The sequence below is a fragment of the Sebastes umbrosus genome, chromosome 8, assembly GCF_015220745.1.
Source record: "Sebastes umbrosus isolate fSebUmb1 chromosome 8, fSebUmb1.pri, whole genome shotgun sequence".
In the NCBI taxonomy this organism is placed as follows: Eukaryota; Metazoa; Chordata; class Actinopteri; order Perciformes; family Sebastidae; genus Sebastes; species Sebastes umbrosus.
This window is the reverse complement of record NC_051276.1, coordinates 7,456,508-7,481,224: the sequence shown is the minus strand read 5'-3', so window position 1 is coordinate 7,481,224 and position 24,717 is coordinate 7,456,508. Positions and strand designations below refer to the sequence as shown.

The following is a 24,717-nucleotide window of genomic DNA, read 5'->3' as shown; positions in this document are numbered from 1 at the left end:
CGTCAAACAACTTCATCTTCTTGTCCAAACCTGCACTATAATCTACTGTTTTCTGGACCATTTTACAGCACTTATCTTGTCCCTGAGTGTAAAATATAACATCCTACTCATCATCTGCACTCCCTGCTGTTCCAATCTGTGTTACTACCAGGTATTCTCAGCACCTCTAGCCGTCTAATGACTCATCAGAATTACCGACAGTAAGTGGATTAATTATTATCCCTGATCAACTTTAATGTCTGCCATGGAGTCTCAGACTGTCACAAGACCCTGGATTACACGTCGGCCTTACCAGGCTCAACATGAGAGGGCGTATAGAAAAGTCATATAGAAATGTGCACTAATTTTAAACCAATATGGTTAAACATATAATAACGATAATCACGTACTACCACCAGTCTAACTCAATGTATGAGTGATTTGCATTCTACCTCAAATGTACAGTCCATAGGTATGTATCAATGTAACTGTTTATCCATGAGGTATTGCGTTTCAAAACCCCAAATCATTCTAACTGCACTAAAATAGTATGTGTGTGGTATGCGCAGGCTGTATAAACATGTGTGGTTGTGTGTGTGTGATCTTACCTGTTGACCCCGTCTATGCACTTGCCCCGATTCAAACAGGGAATGCTGGCACATTCATCAATGTTGACCTCACAGTCTTGGCCCTGGAAGCCGGCCATACACTCACATGTGTATGTGGCAACGTGGTCTCGGCAGGTGGCGCCGTTATGGCAGGGATGCACCTCGCACTCGTCTATCTCCACCTCACAATTAATCCCTGCAGGGGACAGAGTGGGGATGGCAGTGGGCCAAGGAGGGAGATTGGCAACCCACTTAATTATCTTAGCACACGTACAGACACAACACAATAACACATGAGCTGCCAAGAACTCAGCTGCAGCAACGCACAGACTAATGCTACTTAAACAGAGCCATGCAACCTCTTATCATGTAGTCAATGGTATAAAAGCTTGACCCCTTATACAAAGATACAAATAAAGCAATCTATCCGTACTGACTGTACTAATCTCACGCCCAAAAATTAATGATGATTTTCATTGAAAGATCTAGTGATTTGTTTGAATACTCCTGAAAACTATCATTTAAAGTCACTGAATGCTGCATAACAGCATGGTCAGCATAACAGTGGTGCCATGAACCTTTTAATCAAATCTTACTCCAAACCCACCAAAAACAACATCAAAACAAGTTTTAAGAATCAAGATGACTTCCAGCCCTATCACCAGTCAAAGACATTGATATTGAATGCATTTTTTTTACGTCCAGTGCCAACGTTTATGGTGCTTGTTCTCAACTCGCTGGTATCAATATGACAGGTTGAAGGATGTTTAACAGAAAAGGAAGGCAGAAAAAAAAATGTTTCTCATATATATTGTAATTTATTTCTAATTTTGTCAGCTTTTCTTGTGCATTATTGAACACTTTTACTTATTTGGGTCTCTTTAAATGTCTTCAATAAAAATAAAAATAAATCTCAGAGGCAAGAATCAGTCTTTGGTTGAACTGGTCAAAACCCGCTGATTGATGCAAACTATGAAATGAGGAGTCCCAAGCAGACTTAGCTTTGTTTTCTGGGGTTGCAAGTCAAACAGGTTAGGAATGACCAAACCAATGGTTAAGATTAGGGAAAGATCATGGTTATGGAAAATAAAGTATGGTTATGGTTATGGTTATGGTTAGGCAGCTTAAACACAACAAAGATTGTGGTTACATGACTGGAATGCAGGGAACTCAAGGTTTCAAAACAGTAGTCCACAAACCAATGGGCGACATCACGGTGTCCACTTCTCATATACAGTCTATGCATAATGGGCACACCACTTTGTTTATTGGCCCTGAACATTAGTATTGGTGGTGAATCATCCAATATGGACCTACTTCCTAAAGATAATTGGATTGAAATGGCAAATCCAACAAGAACTCCGATTCTGCGATGCTATCCTATCCCAGGTTCGTTGTGTGTCAGTCAGTATTGGTAGCACCAAAATATATGTTTTTAAATCAAATCAGCAAAATTACCACAAATCTATTGCCACACATTGAATTGGCCTTTTAACGCTAACCCCCCGAGGGTCTGGGGGATTATCCTCTTGGTAATCCAGCCTTGCATTTAAATGGTGAGTACAAGTGTCTCATAATTGGATTGCTGTTTTAATGGTCAAATATTTTCATATCAAAAGATAATTTGCCAAGAATCTCCATCCAACAACAAACGTTTCACCTTTCAAAAATCGAACCCTACACACAGTGACTTACCTTTGAAGCCTGGAACGCAGTCACACCTGTAGTGATCCGACTCATCCAGGCATGTGCCATTGTTTTGACATGGTTGGGAGGCACACTCGTTGATGTCCAAGTCACAGTGGTAGCCTTGAAATCCAGGCACACAGAAACACTGGTAGGCGTTAACCCCGTCTTTACAGATGGCTCCATTCTGACAGGGCTCAGACTGGCATTCATCAATGTTCTCCTCACAGTTCACCCCCTGGTACCCAGCTGCACACTGGCACCTGTGCCCAACGTCAGGGATGTCCATACAGGTGCCACCATTCTGGCATGTTTCCTCTAAGCAAGTGGTCACATTATCCTGGCAGTCCTCCCCTCCCAACCCCAGGGGGCAGTGGCAGGAATAGCCATTGACTCCGTTGACACAATTGGAATGGATACCTTCGCAGGGGTTGCTCTGACATTCATCTACATCCAGGGTGCAGTTGAGCCCCGTGAAGCCGTCCGGGCAGTGGCAGGTAAAATTGTCTGTGCCAGGTTCGCTAGTACAGTTGGTGCAAGGTGACGTCATGATACAGGCGTCATACAGCTCATCGCAGTTTTTGCCCATGTACCACACCGGTCCTTTGGGGCACAGGCACGCATAGTCACCGTGGTGGTCAACACATGTGGCATTATTGTTGCAAGGAAATGACAAACACTTGTCTGCTGCTGCTGTGCACAGTAGACCTGGAATGGAAGAGAGAATTGCAATTAAAGATGGAATAGGCAACATTTTTCTATAAAAAAAATATGTCTTTCTTACAAGACAGGGGATAGAGAGAGGTAAGGTGCCAATTTTTTGTGTAAGGTAAATGTACACAATTAAAAATGATTGACATGCATCATACTGCCCAAAACATCTGGTGTGTATATTACGCATGAGTCATTTTATTCCCTTATAGTTGTTTAATAATGTTGTGTGCTTTTATTTATATGCAAATGAAATTGGCTGTGATATGTTTAAAGCTTCATTCTTTGATGCAGAGCCTTGATTCCCCACTGCCACACGAAGGTCAAGACCATTCAAGGTGAACCATTTCTGATGGTTGCTGATGTGCATCTAAATGTACAACAGAATGAAGCTTTCTAATTGCTCCAATCAATATTTTGATTTTTTTAAAAATTGATAAAATGACTATGTATAATGTGACACAGGTTGCTCATTGTGATGAGCCCACAGGTATACAGTGCCCTTCCCTTGTAAGCTTTATCTGCATTACCCTGCGGCTTATACAGTGGTCTACCTATAACGCTGACCTTTAGGTGCTAAAGGTGAAAGGACCCTATATTTCCTCTGGACTTAAGGTCACAGCAGATGGTGTTAAAAGTAAACGTATTATGAGAATAAGCTAGCAGCTGTCAGTGTCGTCAATGAGAGTTTCACTCATTGCTGTTTGTACACAGTTTGTGACTTCAGACTGTGATGTGTAGAACAATAGGGATATTACTAACCTGATAAATGCAATGATTATCTGAGAATCACACAAAACATGAACCGCATAGTTGCTTCCAGTCTGACCACCAGTTGGTCCATCTGTCCAACATGTTGGTTCAGAGCAAGATAGATTAACAACTACTGGCCTAGGTGTAGTGGATGTTCATGCTCCCCCTGGTTCACAACTATCTGACCATTCTTTATCACCACTTGTATCTACTTGTACACATAAGAGATCTGACTTAACACGTCATGGTCTCCAGAGGATGAACCCTCCTGGAAACTCTATGAACTCTCTTCTTGAGCTGTCCCCATGCCAAATTGTTAACTTTGCACTCAAGGTATCTGATGGTTGAATTGCTAGGGAATTATTTCTGGTTAATCGTGGCCCATAGAGAATGGATCATACTGACATGGCCTGGCATTTGCATCTTTATTACACTAAAGTTCTGACTTCACACAATGCACTCGCTAAATGCATTCATGTTCCACAGGGGGAGAACCTTCTTGAATATTTCAATAGCCTGTGGTGTAGCACCATTATGTGGTCAAAAGTTTAGCCTCACTCATTTTATTTATTTATTTATTTACTTACTTATTTATTGCCTAAGACTATTGCCAAAAGTGGAAATTACATGATGGTATGAGAGCAAGTGGACCACGAGCAGGAAACACCAAACATGCTTCCTGGAGAGGTACGACCACCATGAGATAATGATCATACCAGACCAAGTAAGGCCGTGGCAGCAAAACTCCTGAGTGTATTATTAGGCAAGGGCATTATATCTCTTATGAATTCAGTTTTTCAATTGTAAGAGGTAAATTGTGCAAGTATTTCTTTCAAAAGTTGCATAGTACTGCTACAAAATCTTCTATATCCACTCTAAGGCAGATGAATCACAGGTATGTCAACTAGGCCAATTCTGACACCTTTTCCCCCTGTGTCTCGTAACAAGGTGCCACAAGCACCCATAATCAGAAATGCATGGAATCAGCTAGCAAGTCATCAACAAAAACATGCGAGTAACAATGTGTTTATACTTTCACTGCAACACCTACATTTCTCATTTCCCACTGCATCCACTTTAACACCCCTCCAGTTCCTCTCACATGCATCTGCTAACACTTCCTTCCTTCTTCTGCTCTAACACCAAGTCTTCATCCTCACATCAGCCTCTCACTTCTCCTCCCACCATCCTCATACCTGATAAATCCGTTGTTTGTGCTTCCTCTGTTTTAATTTGAATGCTGGTAATAAGCCCCATTGTTCATAACCTAAAAGCTGATGTTTACACAGTCAGAATGAGTAGCAGTGAAGTGCAATCAGGCCTCAGTAAGGGAATTTATGAGGAGTGGAAATGTTTTTTGAATTGCTAACTCCCAATCTATAGACTAGAGTTTAAAGTGTGCCACTGGAATAATTGTAGACATTTTTCAGTTGAATTGAAATCAATTGAAAAATTGCTACATTTATCAAAAGTAATTTGCACTTAACTAATAAATCACATTTGCATTGAACGGTTGCAGTCAAAGGATGATGATGATTCCTTATTCTATCTTTAAATGCTGAGTTACTCTGCAAAATCTCAAAAGGCTTTTAATGGTTACTTTTTGTTATTCCATTTACAAATGTATGTTATTCGATTTCACAATTAGTTTGTCTGTCTTTGATTTAAAGACATATAAGCAGTGTGCCACCAAACACGACTAAAAGTCTACAGCCACCCTGTATACTAACATGCTGATGTTTGGTGATAAATGATGTATATATATAATTTTATTTATTTTTTTATTTATTTATTCCTCAATATATTTGATAATAATGAAACACTGAGGAAGTCTATGATTATTGCAGTGACACACTCGAGACTCCATATCTACCCACTTAGATGGGTGGGATAAATTGGAATGGGTTGTCAACAGGTCACCAATAAAAAATGAGTATAACACATTACCTGCAATTATTCCTGCTGCCAACAAATGTAAGTGTTGCTTTTTATTCATGTAAACTGTAAAACATGTGACACTTCTGACCAACAGAGAACCTTCATAACATGCATTTGACAATAACATTGCAAACTGTGTTTTTTTCTAAGAACTATGAAAGTTTACACAGCGATAGGATGACTCTTTTTTTTTTATAAAGGATGTTAATGCAGTAAATCCTTCAATCTGCTATTTTCACAGCCAAATGCTACACAATGTGTTAATTGACCCAGGTTTGATGGTATGTTTTTGCCTGTTTCGTCCTCCTTATCTCAACCTAAGCTGTGATGTCTTTTTCAGAAGTGTCATTTCCTCTGTCTTGCATCACCTCCCTCTTTTTCCCTCCCTCACTTGGCTCTCACATGTACTGAGATCATTTTTTACTATCTCCTCATTATTGTTCTCTTTTCGCCTCCCTTGTCAAAGAGAGCCGAGATCTTTCCCTGGCCTGGGATTTAAAGCTGAACTCAGTTGGAACCGTGCACTTTAACCTGCACTACCTGTAATCTCATGAATCCTGTATAGGAGAGGTCTGACGGAGACAGTGAGGGTCTCCTCACTCTTCACCCCTCCATCTAAACCCAATCAACCCTTCACACATTCCAGGGCGCTGATAACAGCTCCTCCTAACCCCTCCTCCCCGTTACTCAGCACTTCATAGATCATGGTTATGGCCAGACAGGGTCGATCCCTGGCACTGACTGGTACCAGCATCACAGTTTAACAATAACACTGAGCAGAGACACTGACTCTTGGCAGGTTGAAGGGACTCCAGAGCTCCAGAGACCTCACAGAGTCTTTTCAGAACATTAACATAGACATATCACTACTCCCTCTGATGCAAAGGAGGGAGTCAATTCACATGTAATGCTGTTACTTCATCCTGCTTTGATGAAGTCTACTTGCTATGTGAAATGTATATGCAGGTTTTGAAAAATCAAATCCTAAAATGAATCTTAAAACCAATTGAAAAGCAGGAAAACCAACCTGATTTAAAATAAAAGATGTTCATCTTCATTAGTATGAACAGGCCAAGAAATAACCAACGTTTAGGAACATGAACTCTAACTTTATGTAAAGTTTTTAGTATATATACAGTATATTTTTTTACATTCAACAGCAAATAAGTATGATAACTTGAAAAGGAAGCAGGAGCATGGATACACAGCACTGACTGACATTTTACTGACAACACACCATCTCCAAAGCTTTAAATCGAAGCACTGTGACATCTTATTTATCACTTCTGGAGCAAAAAATATGTTGAACTATAATCCATATAGATAAACGTGTATGTTGAATAAAAATACAAACAATTCATATTATGCAATACATTAGTAACAGTGGTAACAAAGGACATTCTGGGGTTAATTTGCCTTACTAGTAAAAGTAGGACAGACATAAATTTAAGCTAAACATTAACAGGGTCAACCCGAGCATTCGACATATTTATATGGATTATTTTGTACATTCAGTTGCTACTCTAATCTTCAGATCTGAGGAAGCACATTGTTATGGAATAAAGTCTACACTGCATCTTCATCAATCTGAACGGCTCATGCCTCCAACTCAAGTTATTTTATCTGTTTGCAGCCTAATGTTAAGGTGGTCTTGTGCAGCAGCACACACTTGAGTCAGCTTTGAGCACATAAACTGCACACTGTTTAACATTTAGGAACACCCTGAGCAAATTTAACTTCAACCTAAACTTTAACAAAATACTCTTCAATAAGATTTGTGTTTTTATTTGCAAGATGTGTAAGAAATTACGTTAAGAGTCTCAAGATAATGCTATAGGCTTGTGCAGTAGATAACATAGATGCATGTTGCTAACACAAATAACTTTTAAACTTCACACAATCTTTTAAAGAATTAGAGCGCTGTTGTTGTCCAAAAAACATTAAAAACACACCATTGAGCCACCTGTTGCCCTGGGTGACATGTTCCTTCATTACCATGAACACACAGACTTTAGTTTATTTTGACTCAGTCCTGCATACACCGTCCTGCTTCCACAAAGACTCACTAGAGCACTAAACTTGGATTAATCCACCGCTGAAAATAATCCCCAACAAATGCACAATTTGTTCCTTTTTGAGCATTAATGTGATAAAAAACTACAGTGGTCAGCTGTTTTAGGAAGTTAGAGCCTTTATATTTGTGAACCGTTTTTAATGATTCAGTAGAAATCAAAGGGCTTGGTTGTGAGAGTTGTGCTTTTTAAGAGTTTTTAAGAGCTTCCGCATGTCTTAAAATACCATATCAAATGAGATAAAGACATTCTTAAATAAGATAGGACTTCTTTCATTCTTGGCAGGTGCAAAAAGCAGGGACAGAGCCAGAGAAAGTATTTACCCCGAGTCACGAAAACAGCGACACAAAGTCAACAGAGAGACTCGCTAAAGGGCAGAGGAAGCAGCAGCGCTATGAATCACAGAGAAAGGGAAGCCCCTGCCTAACGCACAAGTTGGGCTCAGAGGAATTTTATTGAATCACCACAAGAGACTAGCAGCTCTGCCTGAGTTCATCTTTGTGCTCCGGAGGCTCCACAGCAGGTGGCTGCTTTGCTTTATACAACAAAAATGCACAAATCCTCTCTGAATCAGTCACAGTTACACACTGAGTCAGAGACGCACATCCTTTTGTCTCCTGTGTGAGCTGCCTCAAAGACTGCTTCATTTCCAGCACAAAGTTTTTGTCTAGTTTGGGGGTAAAATACGTGATTCTTTTTAACTTGTATTTGACAAATTATAGAGTCATAGGACCAGTCATTATAATTACAATGATCTCAAAATCACAGTGTGTTTTTTTCTGGTATTAAGAGTAGGCCTAATGAGGAGTTTGGCTCCTCACTGATTTTAAAACTGTTTTCCTTAAAAGGGGGAATACTTAAGTACTAGGTTTAGCTTTTGCATACATTTAGTGTGGATGCTTGTACTCCCATATGTTTAATGTTTTTGGGTCACTAGTTCCCAACTCTTGTTAGAACTACTACTTGCAGTTTTAAATCAAATCATTTCTCTTTCCTAAAACTGCTGTTGTTCAGGCTTGGTTTGATTGAAGCTATAAAGGTCCTGCATTTTTTGGACCTTTTCCACTTAAATCCGTAACTTTTTAAGCAGTTTCCTTTTAGTAAATTGTTTGGCAAATGCTATGGATGTTCTTTTGTGTACTTTTCTTTCAAAGGAAGTCTTGAATAAAGTACTAGGCAAACCCTGCATCTTAAAATTCCTGTTCACCTCGTCTTCATCATCACATGTACTCTGCTTCCCGTTAGTGTTTTCATCTTTTTCTTTAAATTCTCAAGAGCTCAGAGTGCCAGGTCTCTTGCCATGCTCCTTAATACCCATCACTCCTTCCATTCAAAGCAAAGACAAAAAAAGCTGTGTAGCAGTGCAGCCGGACGCTCAGCTCGTTACCATGGAGATCTCCAACAATGCCACCCTCAGCCAATCCCGCCACCGTTTAAACGAGCTTCAGACGCTTCACACAAATGAAGGTCGCGGGAAAAATAGGTCAACAGGGTTTCATAAGGTGGTGGGGTCGACCAAGAACCCCCCCGAACCACACCCCCTCCCACACACACACACACACACGCACACACCCCAGGACTAGCTGCAGATTCATCACACATGAGAGAGTCATAACGAAACTAATTAGATCCTGTTAAATTAGTTCGTTATCTGTTAGGAATCAGGGAGTTGTGATTTGTGTCGAGAACTGACTAACCTACACATAAAAACAGATATCTTTAGAAATCATAGTTTTATTGATAACATCACTTGGATCCATTACACTGTTATCATTACACTATAGTGTATACTAAACCAATGACACTGCTTAAACTGGTGTTAAAACATGGATTTCTTGCTTTGCAATTAAAAGTAAACTTTGATGCTTTTATTTAATAAATAAGTAAAACTACCTGTGAATTTCCTAGAAAAAAATCCTGATAATTTCTTAGGAAGTTGCCTGGAAAGAACTTTGTAATACTAATTACAGGCAAAATATGTATTTCATTGATCGTTTATGATTGAGTTCTTTATTTATTACTAATTGTATTTTTCTCCATATGTGCAATGGTTGACAAATTTCACATATTTGTATGTTATACGACTAAAAGACCCACCAGGTTATGCTAGCAATTCATTAGAGAACATTATTATTATTGATGTGTACCAATTGAACATTGTCTATATGTTCCCTATATTTAAAAATACATGATTCTTTCCAGGAAACTTCTTAGAAATTATTAAAGTACAGACCCATAAAATAAAGGGTTACCAAACCTACCAAACCATTTACTTCTACGGGATGGCCCTGTAGTGGCTCTAAACACACACATCATGGCCATACATGTGCACACATACTGAACACAATGTTGTATACTGCTGTATTACTGCTGTAATGTTGTGAACTTCACACAGAAGCAAAGGATACAGTTACAATTGTGGATGGAATTGTGAATTGTTCCCCTAAAAACTGCCTAAAAGTTCCTACTTGTGTATGTATGGCATGAATGTAGATATTAAGGTGATGTGTTTACATTTCTGCAGTAGTAGTAGTAAACTGCACATGCTGAAGCCTTACCCAGTTTGAACATCATCATGGTGATCAGCACCGTCCTCTGATATCTGGACCAAGCTCGTCCAAATTCCATGGTAAAACAGGGTCACAAACAGTCAGTGTATACAAGGATGCTGTCATTCCACAGGTTCTCCATCCAGCACACTGCAGCGCTCCATCCAGGCTGCTCCAAGTTTGCCGCTAAAGAGTAGAACTCCGGCACCTACATGCCTGACCCCTGGGACTGACTGGACTGAGTGTGTGTGTGTGAATGTGTGTTATGGAGTGTGTGTGAGTCTCACTGGAGACCAAGCAGGGCTGGAGTAAAGCAGAGTAATCGCCCCGGCAAGAGAGTGAGGGGATGAAGACATGAGCTGGAATACTGGATTGGACTGAACCACTGCTTATCTGTTTCTCTCTTCACCAGTTGAGAACCGGACTCACCGATCACTGCCATTATTTCTATATTTAGGGACCGAACACGAAAGTGCCTGGGGCCCAACGGTTCATGGCCTGGAAAAAAAGGAACCTATTGCCGAGGAACCTATTGTTTTTGTAGAGATTATTATTCTGCTGCACAATCACATTTTTGAGGGGCTCGGGATGCTCGAAAACTCACAAAAATTGGCACACACTTCAGTACGGGTGAAAATTGCACAGTTCTGAGGTGATTGGGCTCGGGCCTGGCCAGCGGGCTCCATAGCTCTCCAAACACACGCCAGGGTTGGGATTAAGTTCGTTCGATGTTTATAGAATTCAGTGGGATCATGGCTCTCATCTTTAAGAACATATTAACTTTTTTCTTTTTTCCCCAACAGGAAGTCAGCCATGTTGGATGTCATGCATTCATTTTAATTTTACAAACATGTTTGAGGACTTAAGGATGCACAAAAACTTATGAAACTTTGCACCCATGTTCAAACAAGTAGTTATTTCAATTTGATGACACAATTGGGCTTGAGCGTGGCACGCCCCCTAATCACTTTTAGCCTGTGAACGCATTTTTGACACCCTTGGTATACTCGAAAACTCACGAAACTTGGCACACACACCAAAACCTGTGAACCTTGGGAGAATATACTATACAGCGATTGGGTTCATGCGTGTTTAGCTCCATAGCGCCCCCTGACGGGTGAAAGGCCTTAGTTGGGACATAGTTTCTCCGATATTCGCAAAATTTGGTACCTACATTGCTCTCATCATTTTGGACATATTTCCCTTGACTTCCATTAGCTTCCCCCAACCAGAAGTGTTGTCTGTAAAATTATTTTTTTTTTATTTTAAAACATTTGTGCAATCTTTTTCAAACTCCTCCCAGAGGGTTTATTAGATTTGTTTCAAATTCGGCAGGTATAACCCTCCAACTGATGTAACGCTAAATTGCGAAGGAATAGTCGATACCTCAAATGATGATGTCATAGGTCATGTGACAATACGCCATTTTAGGCACTTTACAGGTATTTTTTTCTTTTTCGAAACTCCTAGTCTTGCTTCTCAAGTTGTAATCGGACTCTAAACAATGAGCTGGGGCACAGAAAGGGAACTCTTGGTGTGGATATCCACTGGCTACACCAGAACCCCAGAAATATAGCCCCTTGTCCCTAGAGGCTTATCCGTCGGCAGACCGATAGCCGATGGGTTCGAGACTGGGTTTAGGCTGACCACACTAACACTTTAGTTTAGGCTAAATATTGAGAAAGTAAACACACCGTGTTATCGACTTTTCAGTGTTTAACTAAGACAACTTTCTCATGAAGTACCCTAAATTTGCACTTTCAAGTGTAGGTTGTGGATTGTTGCTCCCCAGTTCCCTCAACTTCCACCCCCACCTTTGGGAGCAGGGTTAGAGGGAGCTTACCCAGCACCTATCTGGTTGGAGGAGGCCTCTATGGTAGGTAGACGAATGCCTTACTCACCCCCACTCCCACACACACACTCCCACCCCCAACCACATCTCCTGGTCATGATCCCAGCGTCGGGCTTAAACTCCAACCTGCTGCGTTCACAACAACAAAAAAAGTTTAATTAAACACTCCGGCGCGGGGTGGGGCAGGAGGAGGAGGGGCAGTCGAGGGGGGGGGGTACGGGTGGCCTTCAACAAGCGACATGCAAATGTGTGAAGTAGTGAGTCACAGCAGCTCCACAGCTTCACATTCCTCAGTGACTGGCTGCTGAGCATTAAAGCAGCAACACAATAGAGAAATAGACAGCAGGCTGACGTGGAGTCTCAGCCAGGCCTGAGGATGCTGACAGTCTCTCTGCTTGTCTGTAGGTCTGTCTTTCTGTCAGGGGAAAGTGAGGTATACAAATGTATTTAATATATACTGTGCTGTCATGTTTTCCCTGAATTGTAAAGTCTAATTGCTTTATTAGATTTGTGGCTCCCCACTAGTCATCAGTCTTACATGACACAGCATATATAGAGAACATGTTTCCATTGTAAACAGAATTCCAGATCTCTTAAAGTGGCAGTAGGCAGTATATTTTTGGCATCATTGGGCTAAAATTCCATAATAACCTTTCAGCATATTGTAATTCAAGTGTTCTGAGAGAAAACTAGACTTCTGTACCTCCTCACGGCTCTGTTTTCAGGCTTTAAAAAATTTAGCCTGTAATGGAAGACTTTGACCAATCACAGGTCATTTCAGAGAGAGAGCGTTCCTATTGGCTGTCCTCCAGTCATGTGACCAGTGCTTGGTATTCCCTGAAGAGGTCTCAATATGGCCGGGTCAAAAAACATTCTGATTTTTTCACATTTGATCAGCGCTCTCAAGTTTGACAGTTTGATATAGTGACCGTTTTATAAAAATAACTTTTTTTTTATCATATTTTCTCAAAGTTTCCAACTTTAGCTTTAAAGAATTTGAGGGAAAATTCTGTCCTACGACAGTTAAACAAGCCAACACTACCTGAGACCCTTTTCTCTTTTTACCCTTCAATGAATAGTCACTGTCACATAATATAATACTTAAATATCACCCACAAGAGAACAATATTTTACTTTCACGTAGCACTATGTTGATGCTAAATGAACAGTTATTTGTTAAAATGATAAGGTATATTCCCTAATTGGAGCACAAGAATAAGTTGCTTCATTGAATCATTGATTAAAATGGTTTCCAATGATTTTTTTTTTTAAATTGCTTTACTAAAATCCTTATTAACATAACCTATGCACAATTGACAACACAGATTAAACAAAAAGTAGGGAGATTAAATACCAGAATATTAAACATACATATCACAGGAGACTAATGCTCAAAATATCACAAATTATGTAACATTTTGTAATATAATTCCCAGTTTTTCTAGACACCCATGACTTTATTTACTGATCTCACAGTTCAAGAACTTTTGATAACTGAAATAATGTTGTAAAACGTCTGTAAGATATTTGGGGAATCAAAATAATATAAATTAATCATTCTCGTAGTTGTGGGGAAAGTTTCATAATGCTATCTCATAGAGATATAATATCGTAATTAGTCTCTCATATAATGATATTGCTATATTATGAGGAAAAAAATATTAATTATTATCATTATTATGAGCTAATAGAGTAAGTAACGCTTAGAATGGCATCAATATGATCTAGTGCCTCATAATTATTAGACCATAATCATAATTATGAAACACTCTCTTTCTGATGTCAGTTATCCAATACTGAGTAGCCTATTATTAGATTTTTTTTTTTAAGAAACAAGTGATAAAATCTTCCAGGTTGACTTCACTTTCTTCTTATGTAAAACAATTTTATTAAGATCATTAATTAATATGGATAATCTAATAATCTACAGGTGACATGAGGATAAATTAGGTGTGCATGTTCTCATCACTTAACCATCTAGGTGACAATTCAACCCATAGGTGTATTCCTTCAGAGCAGTTGTACAGATAAATCCAGTTTCATCCAGGATGCAGACAAACCACGACAGGGGGGGTCATCATCTCTATCAAAAAAATACTGTCCGAAGTAACAGACAACACCCCAATCCGTCCCTCCGAGTCAGTATTTGCAGCTTATTTACCCATGGTACCATATGGAGCAGTGGTCTGGAGGATCTGCTGGAAGCTATAAGTGGTCTGTATGGGTAAATAAGCATGCTTACAATACACAATACAGTCGCAGGCAATTATAAACTTCACGCCTGGAAAAATACAGCTACTAACAGGATGCCAACACGCGCCCTCCTCTTTTACACCTGTACTGTATGGTAATACAGAGAGATTCACAGAGAGTGCAACAGGATGGTTTAGTTCACAGATTAACAACTTCACAAACATCTAAAACTGTGTTGTACAATGGGTATATGAACTGTTGAGATATATATATATATATATATATATATATATATACATATATATTCACATTCTGTTAAACTGTGTATAATCCCTGAGATGAACAATGCACTTGCTCCTGTGTCTGTATCTCTGTCTGTTCAAGTTTCCACTGGTACAAGGCAGATAAAGAGAAAACACTGTTGGTGGTATTTTACAAGCAGTGTGAGGAGCAGCAGCTGTCTGCTAATGGGCAGCCAATGCTAATTTTGCTATTGAATGGTAATAGAGGTTTATGACAGTCAATCATTGCATCCATTAACACACCGACCACAGCGGTATGCTGAAGTCCAAATAACACTCTGACAAACTTAATTTCTGAAGTTTTTAAGCAATGTAAAGCACCTGGAATGAGAGGTTAATAGTTCAAAAGGTGTCATGCCTCTCATTCTGTGTTTTCTTCAAGAAAAATCTCAGCTAACATTTCCCACCTTCTCTTGAGAGAAGAGCGACGGGGTTGTTTATGTGGTTCCTTCTAAAGTTCCAGACAGGGGATTTGCTGTGGGTACTCCATCTCATCCTCTCTCTCTCTCTCTCTCTCTCTTTCCCCTGCGTACACACACACACACACACACACACATACGCACACACGTTTCCCTCCCCTGCACATCTTAACATCCATTCCTGTCTGACCCTCCTCAACAATGGCATCTCAAAAGAGCTCCAATTGCCTTGTGACCCTTAACTTCAACCCCTCACTCCCCCTCTTCTAAACTCTGCCAACAAAGAATGCTGCTAAAGCTCAGATGGGGAGGCATTCAAACTCCATTTAACAACCAATCCACCATTACTCACGTCCATGTTCACTTGTCCACGACTCCTCACTCAGCTCTGTATTAAACTAAATGTAAGTGTTTCTTTTGATGCATTTGGAAAAAGTTGCTTGGTTGAAAATAAATTCACCAGTGATGTCGTAGTAAATATAAGTGTGATAAACGTCCTTTGTACAGTTCATGAAAGTGTTTTTATTTGTTGTTCATAGAGTTTTTCCGACCCCAAAAAAATCATGTGGTGCAAAGAAAGTGGTTTGTTTTCGTATATCACCTTATCACTATGAATGCTGAAAAATACACAGGATGTATAGTGACATCCACTGTGGCTAAATAGGCAATGAAAACACCACCTACCCAAAATTGCAAAACAGCAAACAGCACATTGATTGCACTAAGGGTGGCGATACCAAGAAGAGATGTCATCAGGGCTGTCTTGGCTTGGGCTTGGAGACTAAAAATCATTATGAGAAAGCCTGCGTACTGGCCTATGGTTGAATCTAACTGCCTGAAATAATATGTTATTGACAGACTTTAAATTTTGTCCTATGATTAGCTCAGTGAGTCTCCAGGGTCCATCTTCTGAAGAGCATGAATGTGCTCAGTAGTATCAGTACATTTTTCTGATCTCTGTGTTTTTTTTCATATTAAGTTTGATATTTCTTGTGTTCAAGTGGAATCTTTGAACAAATGGTGGCACTGCAAGAAAGGTCCTGGGGTCTCAGAAATGTGAGAGGGAGGACACATTGAGACAGACGACCATTCATCCTCACATTCACACCTACGGGCAATTTACAGTCAACAATTAACCTAACCTGCATGTCTTTGGATTGTGGGAGGAAGCCGGAGAACCAGAAGAAAACCCACGCTAACACGGGGAGAACATGCAAACTCCACACAGAAGATCCCCAAGCCAGATTCGAACGGGTTTATATGGAAGTTCGCCCGCTACAATGGTCTCTATGGCAACGGTACACATAAAAATGGTCTGACCATCCTACTATGTTGATTTGAATGGGGATGTCCATTCTACTTCTATTCTAATTCTTATGTTAGCACTACTTTATAACAGTGAAGTTATTGAATATTATTCCCATTAAAGATTCACAAAATACATGCAAAAGCACATTTTTTTCCAAAATAAGTATTGTAGCATAACCCGGAAGAGACCATTAATGTGTGAAGACATGTTGCTTGCACTACACTTTATAACAATGAAGTTATTGCATAGTTTTCCCAATAGAAATTACCTGCCGCTGTGACTGCAGGTAACTGTATGAATGTCACTTTATAAGAGGCATGTTACTCACCAAAACCTCCCTGTGCAAATACAGGTTAAATGAAAGCGAGTTTCACTGTAGCGGTCTGACAGCTGAATGATAAGAGGCGGTGATAACTCCAACACAGCGGTCCACCTCCTCCACTGGGAATTAGTGTGGATAGTGGGAGTCCCTGTAAGAGGATTCTGGTCGGTTCAAGCATCTTAAAGAGCAAAGGCACAAGATACATGACCAAATCCCTGAGGTTTCTCATTGAGGGAGAAACGTTGTTGCCCGACAGTGGATTGTGTAAAACAAATCTCTGTTGAGATTGTGACTTCACTAATTGCTCCGGCTGTCTCTAATACCTGATTAGCACAATAAAGTGATTTACACGCCAACTGGGGCCTTTTCTCGCTACCTGTCTATACGTGAGGGTCTTTGTTCTCTTCGGGCTCTTATTAAGATGTCATCCACGCTCGACAGCAGTCTGCAACACACTGTACTATCTGCTTTGTTTCCAATAAACTTGGCGGGTGTATAGCTAGATCTCCAAGTTCAACATGAGAATGTCTGCAGCTCAGAAAAACAGCTGACCTTTTCTCTAATGATATTTTCTGTGTATGGTATAAAGAGATTGTCAGGCCTCAATCTGTTGTCCCGTCCCCCTGCCTGCAGTAATCTTGATGAGGGGCTAATAAGCCAGAAAGACATCTGCTCCCTGCAGTGGCCCCCCCCAGTGGGACCCGCGACCTTCGAAAACATCCTACTTTAACCCTTCATCACCCAAAACCTGGTCTGAAGTATGCCAACTCAAATGCTCAAGTAATGAAAGGGATTTGAACAGAGATGGAAAGTATCAAAGCAAACATCCTCCAGTAATATTTGGAAGGCAATATATAATAGAGCAACATTGCATTCCATTTGGCTTTTAAGATTGTGTCCGTCTGTCAGCTTAGCTTTGACATTACTACTAGGAATTCACAGCAGGGGAGCAGGACAGGCTAGACAGACATGTTTTTGTTGTTTGGGTGCAGCAATTTTACTGTATTACAGGGCTTTTTATGGTAGTTGTTATATATCTGTCATAAGAGAACGCGACATGTTTAACATGCAACACAACATAAATGAGAATGAAGTTTATAAAAGTTAACTTAAAGGTACAGCGTGTAGGATTTAGCAGCATCTAGCGGCGTGGTTGCAGATTGCAACCAACTGTGTTGTGTATTTCAGGCTAATTTGACTTCCGCAGTTAGGAACGCAAAGGGATTATGGGTAACCTTTATGCTCCGTTTTTTTTGTTGTCAGCCATGCTGCTATGAAACGTGCTACAGTCGCAGAATAAACAGTTAACATTCATTCGGAGTCTGAGTTGTAATTGTCATAAAGGACAGACTTGAGCGCCGCCAAGTGCAAAACCGTGGTAACGTTGTTCGCTTTGCTCAGATGTCATCACACTAGGGCTGGGCGATATGGCTCATACATAATGTCTCAAAAAATATATATAATATTCCATGTTTTCTCTAAAATAACGTAACTGTTTGATTCAACCCTTTGATGCATATGATCATACCAGCGTGATCATTCTAGCAAACTAATCTGAACACTCTGAGGTGGTGTACTGTCGTATTGAAGTCAAATTGTTCTTTGGAAATGTATTCTTATTATTAAGTTTGACTATTTATTCACACTATTGAAATCAAAGTTTTCTCCGAATTACAGTTTGCAGCAGGCGGTATAGTTTTTTTTAAATTATCAGTCATTTTGTTTAATATTTAATATCTTTTCATTTTGTTTTATTTCTTTATTTATTATTGACAGACAGACAACCATTTAAGAAACAATACTGGGGTTATTATAGACCCACAGAAAGTGATGTGGACACAGTAGATTGAGATACTGATAACACAGAGGAGAAATAAAACAAATGGTACTTTACTCTTACTATACTGACTGTTGAGTTTAACAGCTCATGTCTCCATATAGCAATATAGAAATATCATAAACTGTAGTGCAAAAAGGCCACTATAAATAACCACTGAGGAGAAAATACAATAAAAAAAATCATAAAATATGTCAAGTTTGAACAAAACCTTACAAGGAGACAGTCACTATAAACTCATACAGACATATGTTCCTGGACTGATTACAGTGATCAACAGTGATGATGATTTCTGATCCTCTAGGAGTCGAGTGAATGTTTCAGATGTTTCAGCATTCCTCCCCCACCTGGTGCAGGCTGCCAGTCACCAGCACAGAGACGTGGCCCAACTCTTTCAGGCTGTCTGGCTGGGAGCTCAGTGAACTGAGGAGGGATCCTGCTGCTGGAGCTGAGCGATCCAGCAGAGGCCAACTGACTGCAGCTCTTTTCTCTGGCTGATCCACTGGAGGGCGGTAATGATGCAGGAGAACACCATGCAGGCTGTGACTCACCTAGCTGCTCACCAGATGGCGATGGTGGTGATTTATTGTTTCTGTTGCATTCAGGCCCTGCCAAATGCTCTGTTTTTTCTCTGCAGTGGGCCAACATGTGCTGCACACACACACACACACACTGATGCTGTGGTGAGCTGCATAGACCAGCAGCACAGGGAAATAAGAGGAAGACTTTCCTTTAAGTGAGACTGTATAAGATTTCAAATCAGGTTAAGAGGAATTCATTAATTTGTTAACATGTGTCTGTCAGTTTTACATGTTCAAACCCTATAATGTCTGTTCATGTTGGCTGTTGAGTTAAACCGCAGTGTTGTTAGTGTTCTCATATGTCTGGTCCCTCTGCGAGGTTTCCTGTCTGAACCAGTAACACAGGTCTGCATGCTGGCTGTGGTATGGACTCCTTCCGGGTAATACGTGACATAATCACACCTCGGCACCTGGTTTTGTCAGAACCACCCTGTCTCTTGTCGACCTGGAGGTATTAGGGAGGGACAAGAAAAAATTCATCCAGTAATATTTTTAATTGCAGTTAATTCACGTGTCAAATTAAGTCTCACTTTAAATTAAACATTAGAATCATGTAGGTGAAAAGAGCATCCAAGAGAGTTTTGTTTTTTCTTATAGATCTGGGGATTGATCTGATTTATGATGGCTTTAGCCTGATCCTTCTCAAAGCCCCATTTACTATGTGATGAAAATGTATGATATTACTATTAGGTGCTTCATGATTATATATGTTTTTTTCTATATCCACTATGTTCCACCCCTTTTTGTATTATAAAACAAATATGGCATCTATTTGTATGCCTCACAGTTCTCTTCTTCTACCAGCAGGTTGTGCACAGGTGCACTGCATACTGCCAGTGATTACAATGGGGTTGGTTATTTCTACCAGCCTGTCCATTGTTGAATCATGTATGCTCTGATGAAGGTCTGACAGACCGAAAGCTTAGAATAAAAGTGAAACACTGCATAGCGCTAAGTGTGTGGATGTCTTTTCTATCATCTTTTGGACTCATTGATGTTTCCAGCACCTTAGCAATGATTAAGACAGGTGGAGCGGTTATCCTCCTGCATTACTTTCCACCATAACCAAATTATGTATTTTGCATCATATATCCTTAACCAAACATGGTAACACAGAAGAGGTGATGTCTACTTCTATGTTTGATTGTGTGTGTGTGTGTGTGTGTGTTTGAATAATGGCCAACCTTGACAATGATACCATACACAATATCATAAACTGTTCAGGCGAATAGTTAATGGTGAATTCAGCGATGTTGTATTATGCAAATCACATATCTGAGAACCTACAGTATGCTAGACTTTATAATATCATGTGTTTTGCATGTTAAAAGCTTAACCCTTTTATTCATCAACCCCGACAATACAGTGCCTGTGTAGCGTTTAACAATATTCAATATGACCTTAACAACTTAGTTAAAAAAGAATATATGAACATAAATATTTATGAGCTTCTGTAGGCCTTGGAGTATCCACCTGCTGCCCGGGACAGATGTAGTAGTGACAGTCAGGTCGTCCATGAAGGCTCTTATTGGTGGCTGTGGCTCAGACGGTAGAGCAGGTCGTCCACCAATCGGTAAGTCGGTGGTTCGATCCCCGGCTGCTCTGGTCACATCTCGATGTGTCCTTGAGCAAGAAACTTAACCCCAAAAGCATTGTGTGAATGAGTATTTAGATCAGATCCTGTCAGTGGGTGAATGCTGACATGCACTTTATTCTCAAAAAATAAAGTGCATGGTCTCAGTAGGTGTGTGGAAATATTGGTCGTGTTGCTGTTGTATTTCATCTGGCCTTTGCATATTCTGCGAACAGCGAGCGATTTATCAAGGACAACTCCCTTTTTTTGCCAAAGCCAAAATGTTTGCACACCCTAGACCTCAAACGCAACCCTGAAAATCTCTCGCTTGTCTGGCGCTTCCTCGCTATCAGCCTGCTCCGTTTTGTTTTCGTCTTTCTGAGATGCTCTGATGACGCATGTCGAGATGACGTTATTCACAGGGAGAGTGAACTGGAGTAACATTTAACATTTCTTTTAACATTTCTCCCCCAGCCAGCCCTTAGTGGACTCTCACACTATTAATACTACGACACTTGCTCCGACCTTCGAATAACGCCATGGGTGGGTTTACATTGGAGTTAGCTAAAAGCCCGGTTTGTCACGTACCGTCGCTAAAGGGTGCATCTGTGAGTCAGTATCCGATCCTGAGGGGCGCTGCCCAATCTGCGGTATTTGACGAGTTGGGAGTGAGACCGGGTTGGAAAATCACACAAGGAATAACTCAGTGTCAGCCTACCACAACCAAAACAGCATTACATTTTAGTGGTAATAACAGTTTTTGAAGTAGTCATGCAATGCTGGTTTGCATTATTGTATTATTTATTTTCTTTTTTGACTGAATACCATTTTTTTTTCCTAGCGTCAACAGTGGGTTTTGCTCCTGTATTCATATTGTCCCACATTTTTTACATCTACTTTGAATCCGGGTCACAAAAATGTGCATCTATCTATTATTGTATTGTTTAGATTTTCTGTGGCTTGGTAAAGGCTAAAGGCTAGACAGTCTCCTCACCCTGATCTCTTCAGCTCTGTGCTGCTGGACTCTCAGAGGGGTGGCTTGTTGTCTGACAGTGAATGCTGGGACATCCGGCTGTCAGTGTGTCTTCACGATTACTGTTGTCAGTTTAAATGACTCACTTTTAATCTGTGATTCTAAAAACCTAATTATGATACTGTGTCTCACACCCACGGTGTTATTAGTGGAGGTGTTTCTCCAAATGTCCCCATTGCTTCCTGGCTTTCTCTGGCATCTTTAGCCTTACAAAGTGGCCACCTGCAGAGCAGGTATAGGTATAGGTATACTGCGTATAGAGCGAAATGAATGTATTTGATATACTGTCGGGTAGTTAAACTACAGTTATGTTTGCATGTCAAAATCTGAATCTGCAGAGTAAATAGTAACTACAGCTACCAAAAATATAGTGGTGTAAAAAGAACAATATTTCAATTTGAAATGTAGTTGAGTAGAAGTATAAAGTAGCATCAAATTGATATGCTTTCCACCACTGACGAATCAAGTGAATCATCTCCCTTTAAAAACAAAGACAGTATTTTTGTTTTCCAGAGCGTGTCTTTGTGGCATTTTGAACAACATATTTGTTTTATTTAGAAGCTTAATATTTTCTAAATGAAATAATGAAATCCAAATTCAGGCTTTCAAAATGTCCATAAACTATTGGAGATGTCACAAACGCTACAATTCTTTTTCTCATTTTCAATTTCCTATTTATTTAAAAAGGTCTCCAGCAGAGCTGCCTCAGAATATCACTTCTCTTCTCACATTTAAAACCCCCTGCTCACCAGAGCAGATCTCAGGCCTGTTTAACTCTGGTTACCCCTCGGGCAAATTCTGAACTTAGACAGACCTCCACTACTTTGCAATTCATTTTTAAACGTTAAACTTTGAATCTATTTAATCATATCTGTGATTGTCTGATGCTGTGTGTGTTTTTGTTTCTCTGCTTGTGTCCTTTGTATGTACAGTATTTGTCCTTTTGTTTTATCTGGCTGTTTGTGTCTCTGCTGTACTCTCCCTTGCAAAATATATTTTGATCTCAATTACATCACCCGATTACTGTAACTAAAGGTTATATAACATCGTTATTTAGTCCCACTTGTTTGGGACACAGAGTGAAGGGACTTTGTTTAACTTTGAATAAGCTAATATTCGTTTTGGGTTCACATGTCATTCAATTTCCATCAATCCAGACATTTCTATCTGCCCACATACATGCAAACCAAAAACATAAGAGTGTGTGTGTGTGTGTGTGTGTGTGTGTGTGTGTGTGTGTGTGCGCGTGGGTGTGCGTGGGTGGGTGTGTGTGTGTGTGTGTGTGTGTGTGTGTGTGTGTGTGTGTGTGTGTGCGTGTGGCTCACCCGCTCCTTTCAGGAAGACATGAAAGGAGTCCAGAACTGGAAATAGGAGGGCATGGTGCCTCCTTGGACGTCCCGTAGATTCATGTATGTCAAATTCATCGGGTCAAGTTTAACAGGTTTCACCAACCTCACACTTTACATATGAATGAATGAGGACTTACTGACCTTAAAATAGCAAAATGGCAAGTAAGAACAGTAACAGCTTGATTGGCTGGTGGCTTCATGGCTGATAAGTGTGGACTATAAGATATCTGATCTATCATGTTTTTGCAGGGTACATAATACATCAATTGTTGTAAATCAAGAAACAATTATGATTACTGGGCTTTATCATGAGTGACGTCTACTGTGGTACTGTTAAACATTGGGGCTTGACTGATTTTCCTTCAAGGCTGCCACTGCTAAGAATGTTTCTGGAGCTTGTAGGAATATTTGCCATCTTTGAATATCTCTCGAAATATCTACCATGTGTTCCAGCTTCTGTAACTCAATGCAATCCCTCATTCAGCATTTCTTTCATTGGCCTTTCTGAGAAAATGAAGCATCTTCCTGTTGTTTACTGTCCATATTCTTAGACACACCTTCTCAACTACAGCAGTATTTATGAGGAATTGAAACCTTCATGATTTTAGTGTGTCTGTGAGAGGGAGTGAGCCGCAGTGTCACCTATAGCATCCTTCCCAAGTCATTGTCCATGGGGCAGTTCCACAATTCATTTTTGATGACATCGCAAATTTGAGTTTTAGGACTCTAGTTTTTGGATTTAGGAGAGTTTTTCATGTTTACTTATATTTTTGGACAGTTTAGAGGATCTTGAAAATGAAAAGAATTCTGAAAATGGGCGTAGTTCCCCTTTAATGCCACTCTCATCCTTTGAATACGAGTAAAGTGTCTGACAAAATAGACTGTAGCCAAGGACAAGTTAGTTGGATGAGTACATGGATTGAAAAGTGTTTTTTCTCATACGTTTTTGGTGTTATAATAGCTTTAATTGCCTAATCTCTAAATATGTGGTAATCACATCAAAATGTTTAATGATCGCAGCTTCCTCCCTTAATGATACAGGCCCTGTTATTCTTGCTTTCTATAGTCGCTACAACCATTCATTTGAGGCCCTGGCTGGTGAAAAGGAGTCGTAATGAGTATAATTTCTGAGTGTGCCTTTGCAATAAAAACATTTATGAGGTACTCATGAGCTGTTAGGGCTACTACTATAATCATGTTTAATGTATTATTGTGGCTCTTTGATTGAAGAAAGATACAGCAATGAAAGATATAACTGTAAACTCAACATCTATCTCATGCAGGGTGAATCTCACATTTTATCCGGAGGTCTTACAAAAGTCTTGTGGGTTTTTAAAATGGAAAGAGTCCTACACAACAACATGCACAACAGAACCTCTCAGTCTAGACGCCATGCCAAGAGTCTTTGATGTGGCTGTCACCTCAGGCTTAACCGGAGTTTTCATTTCAGAGTTCTGCACAGGTTTGTATGCCTCTCTGATCTGTACAGTAAAGGTTACACAGCAAGGAGTCATATGGGCTCTTATGGGCCAGGACGGACCCTGTGGACATGTTCCATAATGGACATGTACCATAATGGTAGCCCCCGTCCTTTCCACACTTCCCATTCATTGTCTATGTAAGCAGCCGTGCAATGCATTCTGGTAGCTTT

The 24,717-nt window shown here is 40.1% G+C and overlaps 1 protein-coding gene across 1 annotated transcript in view; it reads right to left on the bottom strand.

The window, feature by feature from the left end:
• The window catches only part of LOC119493512 (protein crumbs homolog 1-like), a 33,916-nt gene extending 23,363 nt beyond the window's left edge, over positions 1-10,553 (bottom strand). The window contains exons 1-3 of the mRNA XM_037778874.1: positions 10,306-10,553; positions 2,283-2,981; positions 588-783 (exon numbers count right to left, since the gene is read on the bottom strand). Of these exons, the coding sequence (XP_037634802.1) occupies positions 588-783; positions 2,283-2,981; positions 10,306-10,375 (965 nt within the window). The 5' untranslated portion in view covers positions 10,376-10,553. The remainder of the gene's footprint in view (positions 1-587; positions 784-2,282; positions 2,982-10,305) is intronic.
• Positions 10,554-24,717: the final 14,164 nt, after the last annotated feature.